This window comes from Bos indicus x Bos taurus, chromosome 2 (genome assembly GCF_003369695.1).
Source record: "Bos indicus x Bos taurus breed Angus x Brahman F1 hybrid chromosome 2, Bos_hybrid_MaternalHap_v2.0, whole genome shotgun sequence".
Classification (NCBI taxonomy): Eukaryota; Metazoa; Chordata; class Mammalia; order Artiodactyla; family Bovidae; genus Bos; species Bos indicus x Bos taurus.
The window spans coordinates 71,262,054-71,278,890 of NC_040077.1; the positions used below are offsets into that span (position 1 = coordinate 71,262,054).

Genomic DNA, 16,837 nt, shown 5'->3' on the forward strand with positions numbered 1-16,837 from the left:
AGGTACTGATTGCTGTTATATTTTTTAAAGGGCTCCTTATCTTTTGGAGGTATATTCTGAAATACTTATGACTGATACTGGGATTGGTGTCTGGGATGACTTTATAATGTCTGGGATTTCCTTCAAAAAAAAAATACAGGGAGTAGAGGAAATGTTGTTAAGTTGATTAATTATAAGTTGTTAATTATAAGTTGATAATTGTTGTGGGTTGGTGTTGAAGATTCACCATACTATTCTGCTTGGCTTTGTATATGTTTGAAATTTGAAACTTATCATAATATTAACTGTAAAATGAACTGTATCACAGTACGGAATCGAGGATTGAATTGCCCTCGGGGAAGCTCCACCCACTGAGAGTGGTAAGCCCCACCCCTTCAGCCACGCTAGGCCACCAACTCCTCTCAAGGTGCCTAGATGTTTGTGTCTCCCTTTGGGAATTCCTTGGGAATTCGCACGCTATAAGTCGCTCTCTCTGTTCTTACTCAGACTCCAGAGACTGCTCTAAGTCCCCAGAACTAACCCACCACTTTCAGACCTCGACCGGCGGCTGCCCGGGTTCCTCCCCCACGTCCCAGCGGAGTTTGGTCGCGTCCGGCCGCGACCCCGGGAGCGTCCGCGTCGTCATGGCGACGCTCGAAGACGGTGGCTGCGCCCGCGGATTCCCTCCCGGGAACCCGCTCTGGGGTGAGCGGCCTGGGACCTAAGGCTGGGGCGGGGCGGGGTCGGGGGCGAGCGAATTGGACCCCGGGAGGGTGTCCAGCCGCAAGTCAACTTGGGCGGGGGCGAAGGAGAGGTAGGGCCCAAGGGGTGAAATAAGGATGAGGGTGGCGCCTGGGTCAGGGGTAGACCGTGCTCCGGGCAGGGGCTGGAGTAAAGGGGCGCTGAGGGGAGCAGGCCTTTGGCAGGGGTGAAAGGGACTGCTCCGCAGAGCTTGGGGCCCGAAACCAAGGTTGCCTGGGGAGGGGGTGGGGAGGAGGGACGAAGGGGGACAGTTCACCTTGGAGGTGAGTGACCTGGGATAGGAGTCGGGTGACAACCGTTTGGCTATTGTGCCGCCCTGAAGTAGAGGCAGGGAATTTGAAGGAAGAGGGCTGGAGAGTGAACCGGGGTAGATGTTGAACGGTTGGAGGGGAAGGAAGGCTGGAGCAAGGTTGGAGGAAGGCTGAAGGAGCGATTGGCGGGAGAGATGGAGGCTGTTCTGAGGAGTGAATACCCTCAGCCATGCCAGTGAAGGGGGATGGGCCGTGAGGGGAAAGGAGAAACTTGTTTCAGAAAGTGATTATTAAGCATTTCTTCGCTATGGGCAGTGTATTTTGCTTGATATTGTAGTCTTTAAGGAATCTAAAACCATGAGCCTTCACACACACACAAAAAGGCACATAAAAATCCACATATGATTTTACATCCAATTCCAGGGGCTTCACTGAGCAGCCCCCAAGTTTAGAGACTTAGCTGTGGAAGATATAGACATGTGGGATTTGTAAAGTGTCATCACAAGGCAAAACGTGATTAACACCAGAGGAGCAGTAAAGGCAGCAATTGCTAAAGAACGTCGAAGGGCAGGATCAGACTCCCAAGGCAAGTCTGCCAAAATGTGTGGCATGAGCTGGGACCCGGTGTCCTAGAACAGAGCTCCTAGGAAGGTGCCCAGTGGCGGGGGAGGAGGTCTGTGGCTTTCCACATCCTCTCCCCACAGAGGGGCCCAGGAAGATGACTCATTTTGCCAGTATCTCCCAGTGTTAAAGGGTTTCATGGTCACATTCATCTAAGAAACTGAATCAAAGAAATCTCATAAAGAAGAGACCTGTTTGGGACTTCCCTGGTGATCCAGAGCTTAAGAGTCTGCTTTCCAAGGCAGGGGATTTGGGTTTGATCTCTTATCAGGGAAGTAAGACCCCATATGCCACAGGGCAACCAGCCCGGGTGCAGTAACTGGAGAAGCCTTCGAGCCACAATGAAGACCCAGCACAAGCAAATTTGGAAAAAAAAAAAAAAAAGAGTCCTGTTTAACTGCTGACTTCAACATTTTGCAAACTTCACTGGCCACGAGAGCCTCAGAAAGCATCAACACTACATTTTGAGAAAAGCTTTTAAGGAGAATTAAGGACCACAGAAGAGTTTTGAGCTGTGACTCTGAAACAGAGCAGGACCGTATATCCTTCCTTCCATATCCTCAGTCTGCCTTTTGTCTGTGGGAAAACTTAGCCAAAGAATAAGTTCAATCAGAGAAGTGAGAAAATGCAAAAGTAGAGAAAAGCAGTTAAATTGGACAAAATAATAATGGTTTAGTCCATAAGCAAAGTCAAGGACCTTTAGTTCCTTCTCACGGGCTATAGGTAATCTGAGCCATATCCTCGGCGCTGTCTTATAGAGACTGAAACCACCACCGGGGAGAAGAAGTTAACTACATGATGACCAGGCTGTAGCTATGACATTTGTTGTTCAGTTGCTAAGTCATGTCCAGCTCTTTGTGACCCCGTGGACTGTAGCATACCAGGCTTCCCTGTCTTTCACTATCTCCCAGAGTTTCCTCAAACTCGTATCCATTGAGTCGATGATGCCATCCAACCATCTCATCCTCTATCACCCCCTCTCTTCCTGCCCTCAATCTTTCCCAGCATCAGGATCTTTTCCAGTGAGTCTGCTCTTTGCATCAGGTGGCCAAAGTATTGGAGCTTCAGCTTCGGCATCAGTCCTTCCAATGAATATTCAGGCTTGATTTCCTTTGGGATTCATTGGTTTGATCTCTTTGCTGTCCAGGGGACTCTCAAGAGTCTTCTCCAGCACCACAATTCGAAAGCATCAATTCTTCAGCGCTCAGCCTTCTTTATGATTCAACTTTCACATCCGTACATGACTATGACATAAGCTGCCACCTCCAAAGAAGTGGCCTCAAAGAAAGTGGACAAGTCGACTAGAACTAAAGATTAACTGTTACTTAAAACAATCAAGATGACACTGGTCAGATCACTGCATGACTGATTTCAAGATGACTGTTAGGGCTGGCTGTGCTCTTTCTGTATGTAGCCCCCTTCCTTGGTCTATAAAAGCTCTTGTCCATTGGTTGTCATTTGTGGGGGGTGGTAAGTCATCCTTTCGACAGAAGTCCACCGCCCCATGCTTGCTGGCATCCAAAATAAAGCAAACTTTCTTTTCCACCAGCCTTGCCTCTTTATTGGCTTTTGAATAGTGAACAGCTGGACCCGACTTTTGGTTACAACATGGCATTGGGGTTGCTGTGTGACGCAAGATGAACAGGACAACCTGTGTGGGCACAGAGTGAGAGGTGGGGAAGGCCTGAGCCACAGCAAACCACACAGTGACAAGAGGTACATTTGTCAATGGTGTGTGGTTTTCTGTGGATGATTATACTACTCCTGTTTTCTTCCCAGGAAAGGACCTTTGGCTTTAAAAAGAAGACTCCATTTTTCACGATAAAATGGCAGCAGTGAAAACCCCCAGCAGAGAAGTAAAGAATGCTGAAGAACCATTTCAAAATGTGTCACCCCTCCTTTTAAGGAACCTAGTGGAGGAACCCAAGAGACCAAAAGAAGTACCCAATCATCTCCTAGAGTCAAGTAAGTGGTTAGAAAACAGGTTTGCTTTACAACTCAGGTCTTCCCAGAGGATCCAAAGTCCAGAAAGCATAATGGAATTTTGGGTGCTGATTGATCTATATTGTTTTACAGGCTTGTGATAGTTTTTATTATTATGAACAATGATTCTATTTAGATCCATTTGCTTAACTGGTAGACTTTTGTGGTGAAAATTAATCACCAAGTTCTGTTCCTTCACATCCTCAAGTGTCTTTGCCCTCTGTCCATACTTTGTCCTTAGGAGGCCACCAGGACTACTGTAGGCCTGGCTCTCCTCCCTAGCCACACTCTCCTCCCATCCACCCTTCACCCCCCGGCATTTTCTGTCCTAGAATCCAGGCTGGCTCCTATCCCCACCCTGTTTGAATGTTCTCAGGGGATCCTCTCGTGTAAAGAATAAAGTTTCGGTTCCTTTGCTCATCGTTTGGCCCCCTTTGCCTGGAAACTGTCCACTCTCACTCCTCCCATCCCCCACTTCCAGCCACACCTGTTACTCCTGTTCCTTCAAGACCACTTGGGTTTATACCTTCTTGCCTTTTTCTGTGCACATCCTTAGCCTAGAAAGCCTGGTAAATCCCATAGCTATTGTGTAGAAGGATAATCGTTTTGCCTGTATTCTCACTGAATCCATCTTAACATCACAATACTGTTTCCATTTTACTCTTGGGCAAGCTGAGACTCCAGAAGCTCAAGTGAATTCACCAGGGTGACTCAGCTGAGTGGGGGGTTGGTGCTCGGCTGTAGCCACCCAGTGTCCAGATCTCCATGTCTCAAGCAGCTTGGTTCCTGCTCACCATTCAAGGCCCATCGAAATGAGGGACCTGCAGCGTTTGGTGTGGCTCTGTTGTTACTTTAGAACACACTGAATTCAAGTCAGTATACTTGACTGTTTCTGGGTATTAACAGGGCAATGCCCATTTTACATCTGTATTGTGGCCCTAAAAACAAAACTCTCAGCATTAAAAAGAATTACCAAGTAATGTTCATTTTAATACTTAAAAATTGGACTTCCCTGGTGGTCCAGTTGTTAAGACTCAACGCTCTCAGTGCAGGTAGCCCAGGTTTGATCCCTGGTCAAGGAGCTAGATCCCACATGCTGCAACTAAGCCCTTGCACAGCCAAATAAATAAAAATAAATATTTAAAAAAATACTTAAAAATTTACCAGACAACCCTGTCACAGTCCCCCTGAGACACCATCCTCACCCTAGTCTAGCCCTTCAGTTTGGCCCAAAGCTGACGACAATGACTGCTCATCACTGGAGGAACAAAAACACCAAACATTTCACACCCACTTTAGTGGAATACAAAGTCACAGAGAGTGGAGGCTGGGGTCAGGGTATCTGTGACTCATGAGGTTTGGGTACAGCCGAAGGGGAAAGGCTGTCATTTGTGAGAAACCAGACAGTGCATTCACTTCAAAGGAGGCAGTTTGCTGGTCAGAATCAGGCCTGGGCTTGATTTTTATAAAATGGAAACAACAGAGGGTTATAAACAAATGCCAGGCATGAAGCACGGCAGAGCTGGGGCATGAAGCACAGCAGAGCTGGGGCAAGTTTTGAAGACACGCACATGTCAAGAGCAAATTGAGTCATTACCATCCAGAGTGATAATTATTCAGAACCTTAGGATTACTCTGTATCACACTATAATTCAGTTCAGAGGAAAGCAAATAGTAACAGTTGAATACACAGCAATAAAATGAAACACTTGGTATTTGCATTCTTTGAAGTGGATGTGCGTTACATAACAATCATAGTATTATATACAGTGTGTGTCCTTTACAGGCTTGTTTTATTATGAAGACTTGTACAAAATGTGTACAGAGCAAGTTATTTTAATAGATAATAAAGAACAAATGTGAATTTGTCTCATGATGGTAATATCTCCCAAGCAAAATGTTAAAACAGTGGGAGAAGCAGTCCAGTTCATGTGGAACATCATTAATTGTTGACAGCTGTATCCTCTGTCTGAAACTTCATGTGCATAAAATATCCTAAGTTAAAGGGCGTCCTTGTTGATAGGATCTTCTTTCACTTAATATTTTTTTTTTGTCTCATCTCATGGTATACTTATCTGCATTGTTTTTACAGAGGTTTATGCGAATCTTCTGAATAATAAGGTCATACAGGCAAAACCTGGCATATTACATTTTGGAGGCTATCAAGTAGAAAAACAACACCAGCAGATATTGGTAGGTACCTTTTTTTTAATTAAAAAATTTCACTGAAGTATAGTTGATTAACAGTATTGTGTTAGTTTTAAGTATATAGCAAAGTGTTTCAATTATACCTATATATGTGCGTCCTTAGTCACTCAGTCATGTCCGACTCTTTACAACCCCATGGACTGTAGCCTGCCAGGCTTCTCTGGTCATGGGGTTCTCCAGGCAAGAATACTGGAATGGGTAGCCATTTCCTTCTCAAAGGGATCTTCCCAACCCAGGGATCAAATCCAGATCTCCTACGTCGCAGGTGGATTCTTTATCATCTGAGCCACCAGGGAAGCCCCATACATACATATATACATTCTTTTTATATTCTTTTCCATTATGGTTTGTCACAGAATATTGAATATAGTTCTTTGTGTTCTATAGTAGGACCTTGTTGTGTATCCATTTTATGTGTAATAGTTTGTATCTGCTAATCCCAAATTCCCAATCCTTCCCTCCCCAACCCCTGTGTAGATAGTGGGATAATTAGCCCTCTTTAAGTGGGATAATTATAATAATGAAATGACATGAATGTTCTCATTTTATTACTCATTCATCTAAAGAGCAGCACAATCAACAGAAGGGAAGATATAAATTTGACCAGGAAAGGCAGTAGTTCTAGGATGAGAAATTTTAAAGTTGCATCAGTTTCCTTGGACAGGTTTCCTCCCTCTGCCAAAGGCACCTCCCAACACTCTTTCCAAACTGGTGCTGTTTCTGAGGGATCCTTGAGGGCCAGAAACTATGCTTTGTGTCCCACATGTTTCAGTTTAGTCCTTAGACCAGCTTTGTGGCGGTTGTATCATGACTCTGTAGAGATGAGGAAACCGTGATTCAGTAAGGTTAAAGACTCACCTCAAGAACACAGGGATGGGACAGACTCACTCTCAGGCTGCCTTCCTCCCAACCAGTGCACTCTTGCTCCAGCCAACAGCACCAGCGGGAGAGCTGTCCCTTTCTTAGGAGGGTCCAGCGAGGGTTCTGTTCCACCTTCTTGGGTCAGATGGCCAGGCCTAAATCAGTCATTGTGGCCAGAGCCTCCAGCTAGAGCTGGGACGGCAGCTCCACTAACTTCCACAGAAGGGACAGGTGAAGGCTGCCCTGCAGAGTGGCTGCAGCTGTGGGGACAGCAGTCTACCACAGAGGTCCCGGCCTTGCTGGGTCCCCTTTTTTGAGATACCCCAACTGGGGAGGGCTCGTTGACCACAGGACTCCTAACCCACCACTAAAAGGAACCTGACCATTTAAACCTGCTCCACAATCTCGGTGACCCCCACTGTGATCCCCCAAAGTCACACTGAATAGGATGTTAGAACTACTCCAGCTGGTCGAGGGACTGAGCCAGGCCAGCCTCTGGGCATGTGTTGGAGTGGAGTTGATGGATGTGGGGTGTCTCACACAGGCCCTGAGACCCTGGCTTGTGTGTGATGTACCCTTCCACTATAAGACTCTGCATTTAGATACAGTGCATTCTTCTTCAGATTCTTTTCCTATATAGGTTATTATAGAATATTGAGTACAGCTCCCTGTGCTATACAGTAGGTCTTTTTGGTAATCTGTTTCATATATAGTGATGAGTTGGAAAACTCAGCAGTGGCCACAGGACTGAAAAGGTCAGTTTTCATTCCAATCCCAAAGAAAGGCAATGCCAAAGAATGCTCAAACTACTGCACAGTTGCACTCATCTCACACGCTAGTAAAGTAATGCTCAAAATTCTCCAAGCCAGGCTTCAGCAATATGTGAACCGTGAACTTCCTGATGTTCAAGCTGGTTTTAGAAAAGGCAGAGGAACCAGAGATCAAATTGCCAACATCCGCTGGATCATCGAAAAAGCAAGAGAGTTCCATAAAAACATCTATTTCTGCTTTGTTGACTATGCCAAAGCCTTTGACTGTGTGGATCACAACAAACTGTGGAAAATTCTGAAAGAGATGGGAATACCAGACCACCTGACCTGCCTCTTGAGAAATCTATATGCAGGTCAGGAAGCAACAGTTAGAACTGGACATGGAACAACAGATTGGTTCCAAATAAGAAAAGGAGTACGTCAAGGCTGTGTATTGTCACCCTGCTTATTTAACTTATATGCACAGTACATCATGAGAAACGCTGGACTGGAAGAAACACAAGCTGGAATCAAGATTGCCTGGAGAAATATCAATAACCTCAGATATGCAGATGATACCACCCTTATGGCAGAAAGTGAAGAGGAACTGAAAAGCCTCTTGATGAAAGTGAAAGTTGAGAGTGAAAAAGTTGGCTTAAAGCTCAACATTCAGAAAACGAAGATCATGGCATCCAGTCCCATCACTTCATGGGAAATAGATGGGGAAACAGTGGAAACAGTGTCAGACTTTATTTTTCTGGGCTCCAAAATCACTGCAGATGGTGACTGCAGCCATGAAATTAAAAGACACTTACTCCTTGGAAGGAAAGTTATGACCAACCTAGATAACATATTCAAAAGCAGAGACATTACTTTGCCAACAAAGGTTCGTCTAGTCAAGGCTATGGTTTTTCCAGTGGTCATGTATGGATGTGAGAGTTGGACTGTGAAGAAGGCTGAGTGCCGAAGAATTGATGCTTTTGAAGTGTGGTGTTGGAGAAGACTCTTGAGAGTCCCTTGGACTGCAAGGAGATCCAACCAGTCCATTCTGAAGGAGATCAGCCCTGGGATTTCTTTGGAAGGAATGATGCTAAAGCTGAAACTCCAGTACTTTGGCCACCTCATGCGAAGAATTGTCTCATTGGAAAAGACTCTGATGCTGGGAGGGATTGGGGGCAGGAGGAGAAGGGGACGACAGAGGATGAGAATGGCTGGATGGCATCACTGACTCGATGGACGTGAGTCTGAGTGAACTCCCGGAGTTGGTGCTGGACAGGGAGGCCTGGCGTGCTGCGTTTCACTGGGTCGCAAAGAGTCGGACAGGACTAAGCAACTGAACTGAACTGATATGTTAATCCCAAACACCTTATTTATCCCAGCCCCCGAAACTGTGTCTTAAAGTGGATCATTTCAAGACAGAATTCCGACTATCATATTAGACTCATTCTCTGAGTGGGGAGACTCGCTGCAGGAAACTGACAGGTGGTAAAACTGTCAGAAAGCAAAGCGGCCAACAGACAATGCAGCTTCCTTGAGTCCTTACACATTGAAGAGGGAGGAGAGAGAAGGGATCAGCAGAGGAAGCTGTTAGGGGCCGAGTACTTCCTCTTAGGAAAAGGGTCAGGATTTAAAACTGTGATTAGGAACTTTACCCCTCAGTCTGCAAGGACACATTTCTTAGAACACAGCATCAAAGACCAAGGTTAATCATTCATTTTGGAACTTGCATTTCCTGGTTATTAGGTTTGCTATCTAGACGCTGGTGGTGGTTTAGTCGTGTTAACTCTTGCGACCCCCTGGTCAGTAGCCCACCAGGTTCCTCCCCTGGAGGAGTCCATGGGATGTTCCAGGCAAGAATACTGGAGTGGGTAGCCATTTTTTTCTCCAGGGGAAATACTCGAACCCAGGATCGAACCCATATCTCCTGCATTGGCAGGCAGGTTCTTTACCACTGAGCCACCAGGGAAGCCCCTAGATGTTGATAGAATGGATCTAAAATAATTATTGTTTGCAATGAGTGAACAATGAACTTCCTGTTCCCAACCCTCTTCACTCTCCTCATTGCTTTACTCACCCCACCTCCACCCTAAGCAGCCAGATCCTCATTCTGTTGTTATAGATTTGCCTGTTTGAACATTTCACATAAATAGAATCACACAACATGTGGTCTTTTGCAACTGGCTTCTTTGATTCAGCATGTTTCCCAGGCTCGTTGAATTTGTAGCATGAATAGGTACCTTATTCCTTTTTATGGGCAAATAATGTTCTGTTGTATGGTTATATCACTTAAAAGAATTTTTTTTTTAATTTTTATTGACATAATTTATTTAAAATGCTATATTAGTTTCAAATGTACAGCAAAGTGATTCAATCATATGTGTATATTTTTATATGTTAATATAAAGATGTATATTCTTCATTTACATTCTCTTCCATTATAGGTTATTACAAGATACTGAGTATACTCCCCTGTGCTATACAGTAGGTCCGTGTTGTTTATCTATGTTATACACAGGGGTGTATAACACTTTTATACACTTTTATGTATATCTTTTAATATATACTTTTATGTATATCTTTTAATCCCAAATGTTTAATTTATCCCTCCCTGCTTTTTCTCTTTGGTATACATGAGTTTGTTTCTGTGTCTGTGAGTCTATTTCTGTTTTGTAAATAAGTTCACTGTGTCATATTTTAGACTCCACATAAAAATGATATCATATGATATTGAGTTGGCCAAAAAGTTCATTTGAATTTTTCAGAATTCATTATGGAAGAACTCGGATGAACTTATGGCCAACCCAATATCTGTCTTTCTTTGTTTGGCTTTCTTCACTCAGTATGATGATTTCTAGGTCCATCCGTGTTGCTGCAAATGGCATTGTTTCATAATGCCGTCTTTTATATGGCATTATGCTTTTTTATATGGCATTTTATATGGCATTATTTATATGGCATTAATGCTCTTTTATAACTGAGAAATACTCCATTGTGTAGATGTACCACATCTTTATCCAGCCCTCTGTCAGTAGACAGATTACTTCCACATCCTTTTTTGTTGTTGTTCAGTCATTCAGTCGTGTCCGACTCTGCGACCCCATGGACGGCAGCACGCCAGGCTTCCCTGTCCTTCACCATCTTCTGGAGCTTTGTCAAACTCATGTCCATTGAGTCACTGATGCCATCCAACCATATCATCCTCTGTTGTCACCTCCTCCTGCCTTCAATCTTTCCCAGCATCAGGGTCTTTTCTAGTGAGTCAGATCTTTGCATCAGGTGGACGAAGTATTGGAGCTTCAGCTTCAGCATTAGTCCTTCCAATGAATATTCAGGACTGATTTCCTTTAGGATTGACTGGTTTGATTTCCTTGCATTCTAAAGGACTCTCAAGAGTCTTCTCCAACACCGCAGTTCAAAAGCATCAATTCTTTGGCACTCAGCCTTCTTTAATGGTCCAACTCTCATATCCATACATGACTACTGGAAAATCCATAGTTTTGGCTAGATGGACCTTTGTTGGCAAAGTAGTGTCTCTGCTTTTTAATATGCTCTCTAGATTGGTCATAGCTTTTCTTCCAAGGAGCAGGCGTCTTTTAATTTCATGGCTGCAGTCACCATCTGCAGTGATTTTGGAGCCCAAGAAAATAAAGTCTCTCAATGTTTCCACTGTTTCCCCATCTATTTGCCATGAAGTGAAGACTCTTGAGAGTCCTTTGGACTGCAAGGAGATCCAGCCAGTCCATTCTGAAGGAGATCAGCCCTGGGTGTTCTTTGGAAGGAATGATGCTAAAGCTGAAACTCCAGTACTTTGGCCATCTCATGCGAAGAGTTGACTCATTGGAAAAGACTCTGATGCTGGGAGGGATTGGGGGCAGGAGGAAAAGGGAACGACAGAGGATGAGATGGCTGGATGGCATCACTGACTTGATGGACTTGAGTTTGAGTGAACTCTGGGAGTTGGTGATGGACAGGGAGGCCTGGCGTGCTGTGATTCATGGGGTCACAAAGAGTTGGACATGACTGAGCGACTGAATTGAACTGAACTGAACTGATGGGATCGGATGCCATGATCTTCATTGTTTGAATGCTGAATTTTAAGCCAGCTTTTTCACTCTCCTCTTTCACTGTCATCAAGAGGCTCTCTAGTCCCTCTTTGCTTTCTGCCATAAGGGTGGTGTCATCTGCATATCTGAGGTTGTTGGTACTTCTCCCAGCAATCTTGATTCCAGCTTGTGCTTCATCCAGCCTGGCATTTTGCATGATGTAATCTGCATATAAGTTAAATAACAAGGATGACAACATACAGCCTTGATGTACTCCTTTCCCAATCTAGAACCAGTCCATTGTTCTATGTCCAGTTCTAACTGATGCTTCTTGACCTGCATACAGATTTCTCAGGAGACAGGTAAGGTGGTCTGGTATTCTCATCTCTTGAAGAATATTCCAGTTTGTTGTAATCCACATAGTCGAAGGCTTTAGCGTAGTCAGTGAAGCAGAAGTAGATGTTTTTCTGGAATTCTCTTTCTTTGATCCAAATTTCTTGCTATGATCTAAATTTCTATGCTCCAGTGGATGTTGGCAATTTGATCTCTGGTTCCTCTGCCTTTTCTAAATCCAGCTTGAACATCTGCAAGTTCTTGGTTCATGTACTGTTGAAGCCTGGCTTAGAGAATTTTGAGCATTACTTTGCTAGCATGTGCTGCTGCTTCTGCTAAGTCACTTCAGTCGTGTCCAACTCTGTGCGACCCCATAGACAGCAGCCCACCAGGCTCCGCCATCCCTGGGATTCTCCAGGCAAGAACACTGGAGTGGGTTGCCATTTCCTTCTCCAATGCATGCAAGTGAAAAGTGAAAGTGAAGTCGCTCAGTCGTGTTTGACTCTTAGCCACCCCATGGACTGCAGCCTACCAGGCTCCTCCATCCATGGGATTTTCCAGGCAAGAGTACTGGAGTGGGTTGCCATTGCCTTCTCCATGCTAGCATGTGAGATGAGTCCAATTGTGTGGTATTTTGAACATTCTTTGGCATTGCCTTTCTTTGGGATTGGAATGGAAACTGACTTCTTTCAGTCCTCTGGCCACTGCTGAGTATTCCAAATTTGCCAGTATATTGAGTGCAGCACTTTAACAGCATCATCTTTTAGGATTTGAAATAGCTCAGCTGGAATTCCATCACCTCCACGAGCTTTGTTCACCATGATGCTTTCTAAGGCCCACTTGACTTTGCATTCCAGGATGTCTGGCTCTGAGATAGGAGAGTGATCACACCATTATGGTTATCTGGGTCATTAAGATCTTTTTTGTATAGTTCTTGTATTTTTGCCACCTCTTCTTAGTATCTTCTGTTTTTGTTAGATCCATAGCATTTCTCTCCTTTATTGTGCCAGTCTTTGCATGAAATGTTCCCTTGGTATCTCTAATTTTTTTGAAGAGATCTCTAGTCTTTCCCATTCTGTTGTTTTCCTCTATTTTTTGCATTGATCAGTTAGGAAGGCTATCTTACCTCTCCTTGCTATTCTTTGAAACTCTGCATTCAGATGAATATATCTTTCCTTTTCTCCTTTGCCTTTCACTTCTCTTCTTTTCTCAGCTATTTGTAAGGCCTCCTCAGGCACCCATTTTGCCTTTTTTCATTTCTTTTTCTTGGGGATAGTTTTGATCACCGCCTTCCATACAGTGTCATGAACCTCCATCCATAGTTTTTCAGGCATTCTGTGTATCAGATGAAATCCCTTGAATCTGTTTGTTACTTCCACTGTATAATCATAAGGGATTTGATTTAGGTCATACCTGAATGGCCTAGAGGTTTTCCCTACTTTCTTCAATTTAAGTCTGAATGTGGCAATAAGGAATTCACGATCTGAGCCACAGTCAGCTCCCAGTCTGGTTTTTGCTGACTGTATAGAGCTTCTCTATTGTAGATAGTGCTGCTGTGAACATTGGGTACATGTATCTTTTGAATTGTGGTTTTCTCTGGGTATATTCACAAGAATGGGATTGCAGGACCATATGGTAGCTCTCTTTTTAGTTTTTTTAAGGAAACTTCACACCATTCACATTTTCCCTGTTCCGTAAGTTGATGGACATTTGGATTTTATCTTTGGGGCTATTAGGAATAATGTCATCATGGACCTTTGTGTACATGTTTTTGTGTGGATATATTTTCATTTCTCTTGGATATGTATTAAGAAGTGGAATTAGGTTGTATGGTATGTTAGTTTTCTGTGGCTGCCTTACAAATCACCACAAATTTAGGGGCTTAGAAAACCAGAAACGCATTCTGGAGGCTAGAGTCCAAAATCAAGGTGTCAGCCGGGCCCTGCTCCTTTCACGGTTCTAGGAGGGGCTCTTTCCTCGCTTCTCCCCGGATGTGATGGCATCGGGTGCTCTTTGCCTTGAGGCTTAATGACCCTAAACCTTGGCCTCCATCTTCGCCTGGCTTCTCCTCTGACTCCCTTTGTCTTCTCTTCTTCTCTCAAAGGAAACTTGTCATTGGACTGAAGGACCAACCAGGTAATCCAGGATGATCTCGTCTCAAGGTCCTTAACTTAATAGCACCTGCAATCACTGTTTTCCCAAATAAAGTCACATTCACATGTTCCAGTTGTTGGGGTGTAGCTAGGTCTTTTTGAGTTCACCACTCACTGTTGTTCTATTTGCATTTCCTTAATGACTGATGACATTAAGCATCTTTTCATGAGCTTACCGGTCACATTACATCAAAGCTTTATGTCAGAGAAGCCATCTGGGATAGCCCAAGCAAAGTGAGAAGTGGGGAGCAGGCACTCGGGGAGTAGGGGAGACACAGAGGCTCAGGGGGGCAAGCATGTGGCATGTTTGGTGTCCAGTGTACAGTCTGCTTTACCTGGATCCTAGGGTTTGGGGAGGGGGTAAAAGCTTCATTCTGCTGAAGAACATCCATCTCTGTCTTATGTACAACACAATACCTATCACACAGAACATACTCAGTAAACACTTGTCAAGATATTAAACTCATTTATTGGAAGAGAGTGACTTGGCGGCGTCTCACTAGTTCCAAGTAAATACAAGGTAAAGTCTGAATAATCACACTGCTTCTATCAGACATTAAAACAAACAGATAAAAGTACAAAATTATTTCATCTTAATAACATTCTGGGAGACCCAGCCTCCTATTTCTATCAGCAAAGTTAAGCAGAAGCCTAAGGCAGTTACCTTGAGATTCTTGCCAAACAAGGGGGGAAATTCAACCCTGCACTTTATCTTGGTTTTGTTACAGGAAACAGTACAAATTGCCTAAGAATGGAATGATTGAATGTGTGTTTAAAACCACAGTAAATTGTTCATTAACATTTGAGATTGATCCAGATCTGGTTAAAGGCTTTAAAACCTTTTACTTAGATTCATATCAAAATCAATGTTTTGATTTACTTTAAAGGTTGAAATAATGGTTCCCAGTTTTCTCCAAACCAAGACCTCTTAAGTTCTCTTTCCCTCTGAGGAAAGATTTTTTCTGGGAAATTATATTTATTAAGTAAATAATTAATCAATTTTCCCATGAGACAATCAGTGTTACTGTGGCCAGCCCAAAACAAAGTTGTCAGCATACACAGCCTTATCTTATGTAGAGTACCAGTCTTTTCCAGCTTTCTGAAATAATTGTATTAGTTTTCAACTCCTGTTGCAGCCTTCAGAGACCCCTCTGCCCCAGGATCTTGCTTCTCAAACTAGGGCCACATATCTCAATGGCTTCAAGTCAGTGTGTGAGGGTCAGGACCTGAAGCTACAGTGTAAACACAGTTTATCTTTCTGGAGCATCAATTTTTACTCTCCCATTTTGGATAAATGCATTATTGAGCAAAATTTTAGAGTAAAATGCATTATCAATCTGAGGCCACACAAGAAATTCAGGGAAGGCTTTACTGGGCCTCCTGCTGCAGCAGGGTTCCATCCCTGGATCGGGAAGATCCCCTGCAGAAGAGAATGGCTACCCACTCCAGTATTCTTGCCTGGAAAATCCCATGGACAGAGGAGCCTGGTGGGCTACAGTCCATGGGGTCACACAAGAGTTGGACACGACTGAACACACAAGCATGCATGCTGCAGCAGGGGGAGCGAAGACCAGCAACTGGTTCCCCCACTTGCTCTTCCCCCTCAGAGGGCATGCTGGCTCCTTATATGGGGACGAGGGTAGGGGAGAATCTAGCGGGGTGGGCCTGAGGGACGGCTTGGGTGGTCTGCTCACCCTCCTGGTGGGATGTGTGCAGGGATGTGCTCAGAGCTTGCTTTTGCTCTTGATTCTTCAGAAGTGGTCAGGGGCTTCCCACGTGGCACTAGAGGTAAAGAACCCGCCTACCAATGCGGGTGGGCTGCAGTCCATAGGGTCCCAGAAAGTTGGACACAACTGAAGCGACTTAGCACACAGGACTGCACTTCAGAAGTGGCAGTTGGGTTTGGGGTTGTTGTTGTTGTTGTTTTATCATTTTGTATCTTTTTGTACAAGTTTGCCCCAGCTACACATGCTCGCAAGCTTCCCATGCTCACAAGCTTCGGGAGTTGGTGATGGACAGGGAAGCCTGGCATTCTACAGTCCATGGGGTCGCAAAGAGTCAAACACAACTGAGCGACTGAACTGAACTGAACTGAACTGAACACATGCTCACAGCTATTTTTTGTTCCTTATAGTTTCTTTCTATTTTGTTGCTCAAGGAGACATTTGTCCAGGTTCAAGCACTAGAGCAGAGTCCCAAGTCCCAGATCCCAGCCTGTCTCAAACACTTTAAAGAACTTACAGAGCTGCTTGTGTTTTGCCCCCAGATGCCTGTGGTGTTAGGTATTTACCTCTGAGAAGCTGTGTCCCTGAGGGGAAGGATTAAAAGGACCCCAACTTGGGAGGCTGAAATGTGTTTAGAAAATACTGTAAGTGCTTGGGGCTGAAGATTATAGACCCTACCCACCAAAGCCAGCGCTTTACTGGAGGCTGGGTTTGCTCTGCCCTGTGGAGGGAATGGAAGGGAGACTGTGAGGAGTGGTGTGTGCATGGGGGAGCTGTGAGCAGTCCTTGCAAAGTCCCTCTGACCCTGGAGTAAAAGCTCTTTAACCTGTGACTGCCTGGTATCCGGTTGCTGGTTCCTTGTTTGTTTGTCATGGGGGCCCATTCTGAAACACTGAAGCAAGGACTGAGTTTCACCTTAGAGTCAACACGGGCCTAAGAAGACACCGTTATTTCCCTTTTCTTTTTTTAAAACTTTATTTATTTGTTTCATTTTTAGTTGTGCTTTATTTTTTGTTATTTTTGGTTTTATTTTTATTTTTGGATTTCTGTTGCTGTGTATGGGCTTTCTCCAGTTATGGCGAGCAGGGGCTATTCCGTAGTTGCTTTGCTCAGGCTTCTCACTGCGGTGGCTTCTCCTGTTGTGGAGCACAGGCTCTAGGCACCAGGGCT

The 16,837-nt window shown here is 44.4% G+C and overlaps 1 protein-coding gene across 3 annotated transcripts in view; it reads left to right on the forward strand.

The window, feature by feature from the left end:
• Positions 1–377: 377 nt before the first annotated feature.
• Positions 378–16,837, forward strand: part of CFAP221 (cilia and flagella associated protein 221) — a 133,843-nt gene continuing 117,383 nt past the window's right edge. For all 3 annotated transcript variants that reach the window (XM_027562442.1, XM_027562432.1, XM_027562421.1), the window contains exons 1-3: positions 378–684; positions 3,393–3,578; positions 5,689–5,789. In XM_027562442.1, coding sequence (XP_027418243.1) covers positions 3,440–3,578; positions 5,689–5,789 — 240 coding nt within the window. In that variant the 5' untranslated portion in view covers positions 378–684; positions 3,393–3,439. The remainder of the gene's footprint in view (positions 685–3,392; positions 3,579–5,688; positions 5,790–16,837) is intronic.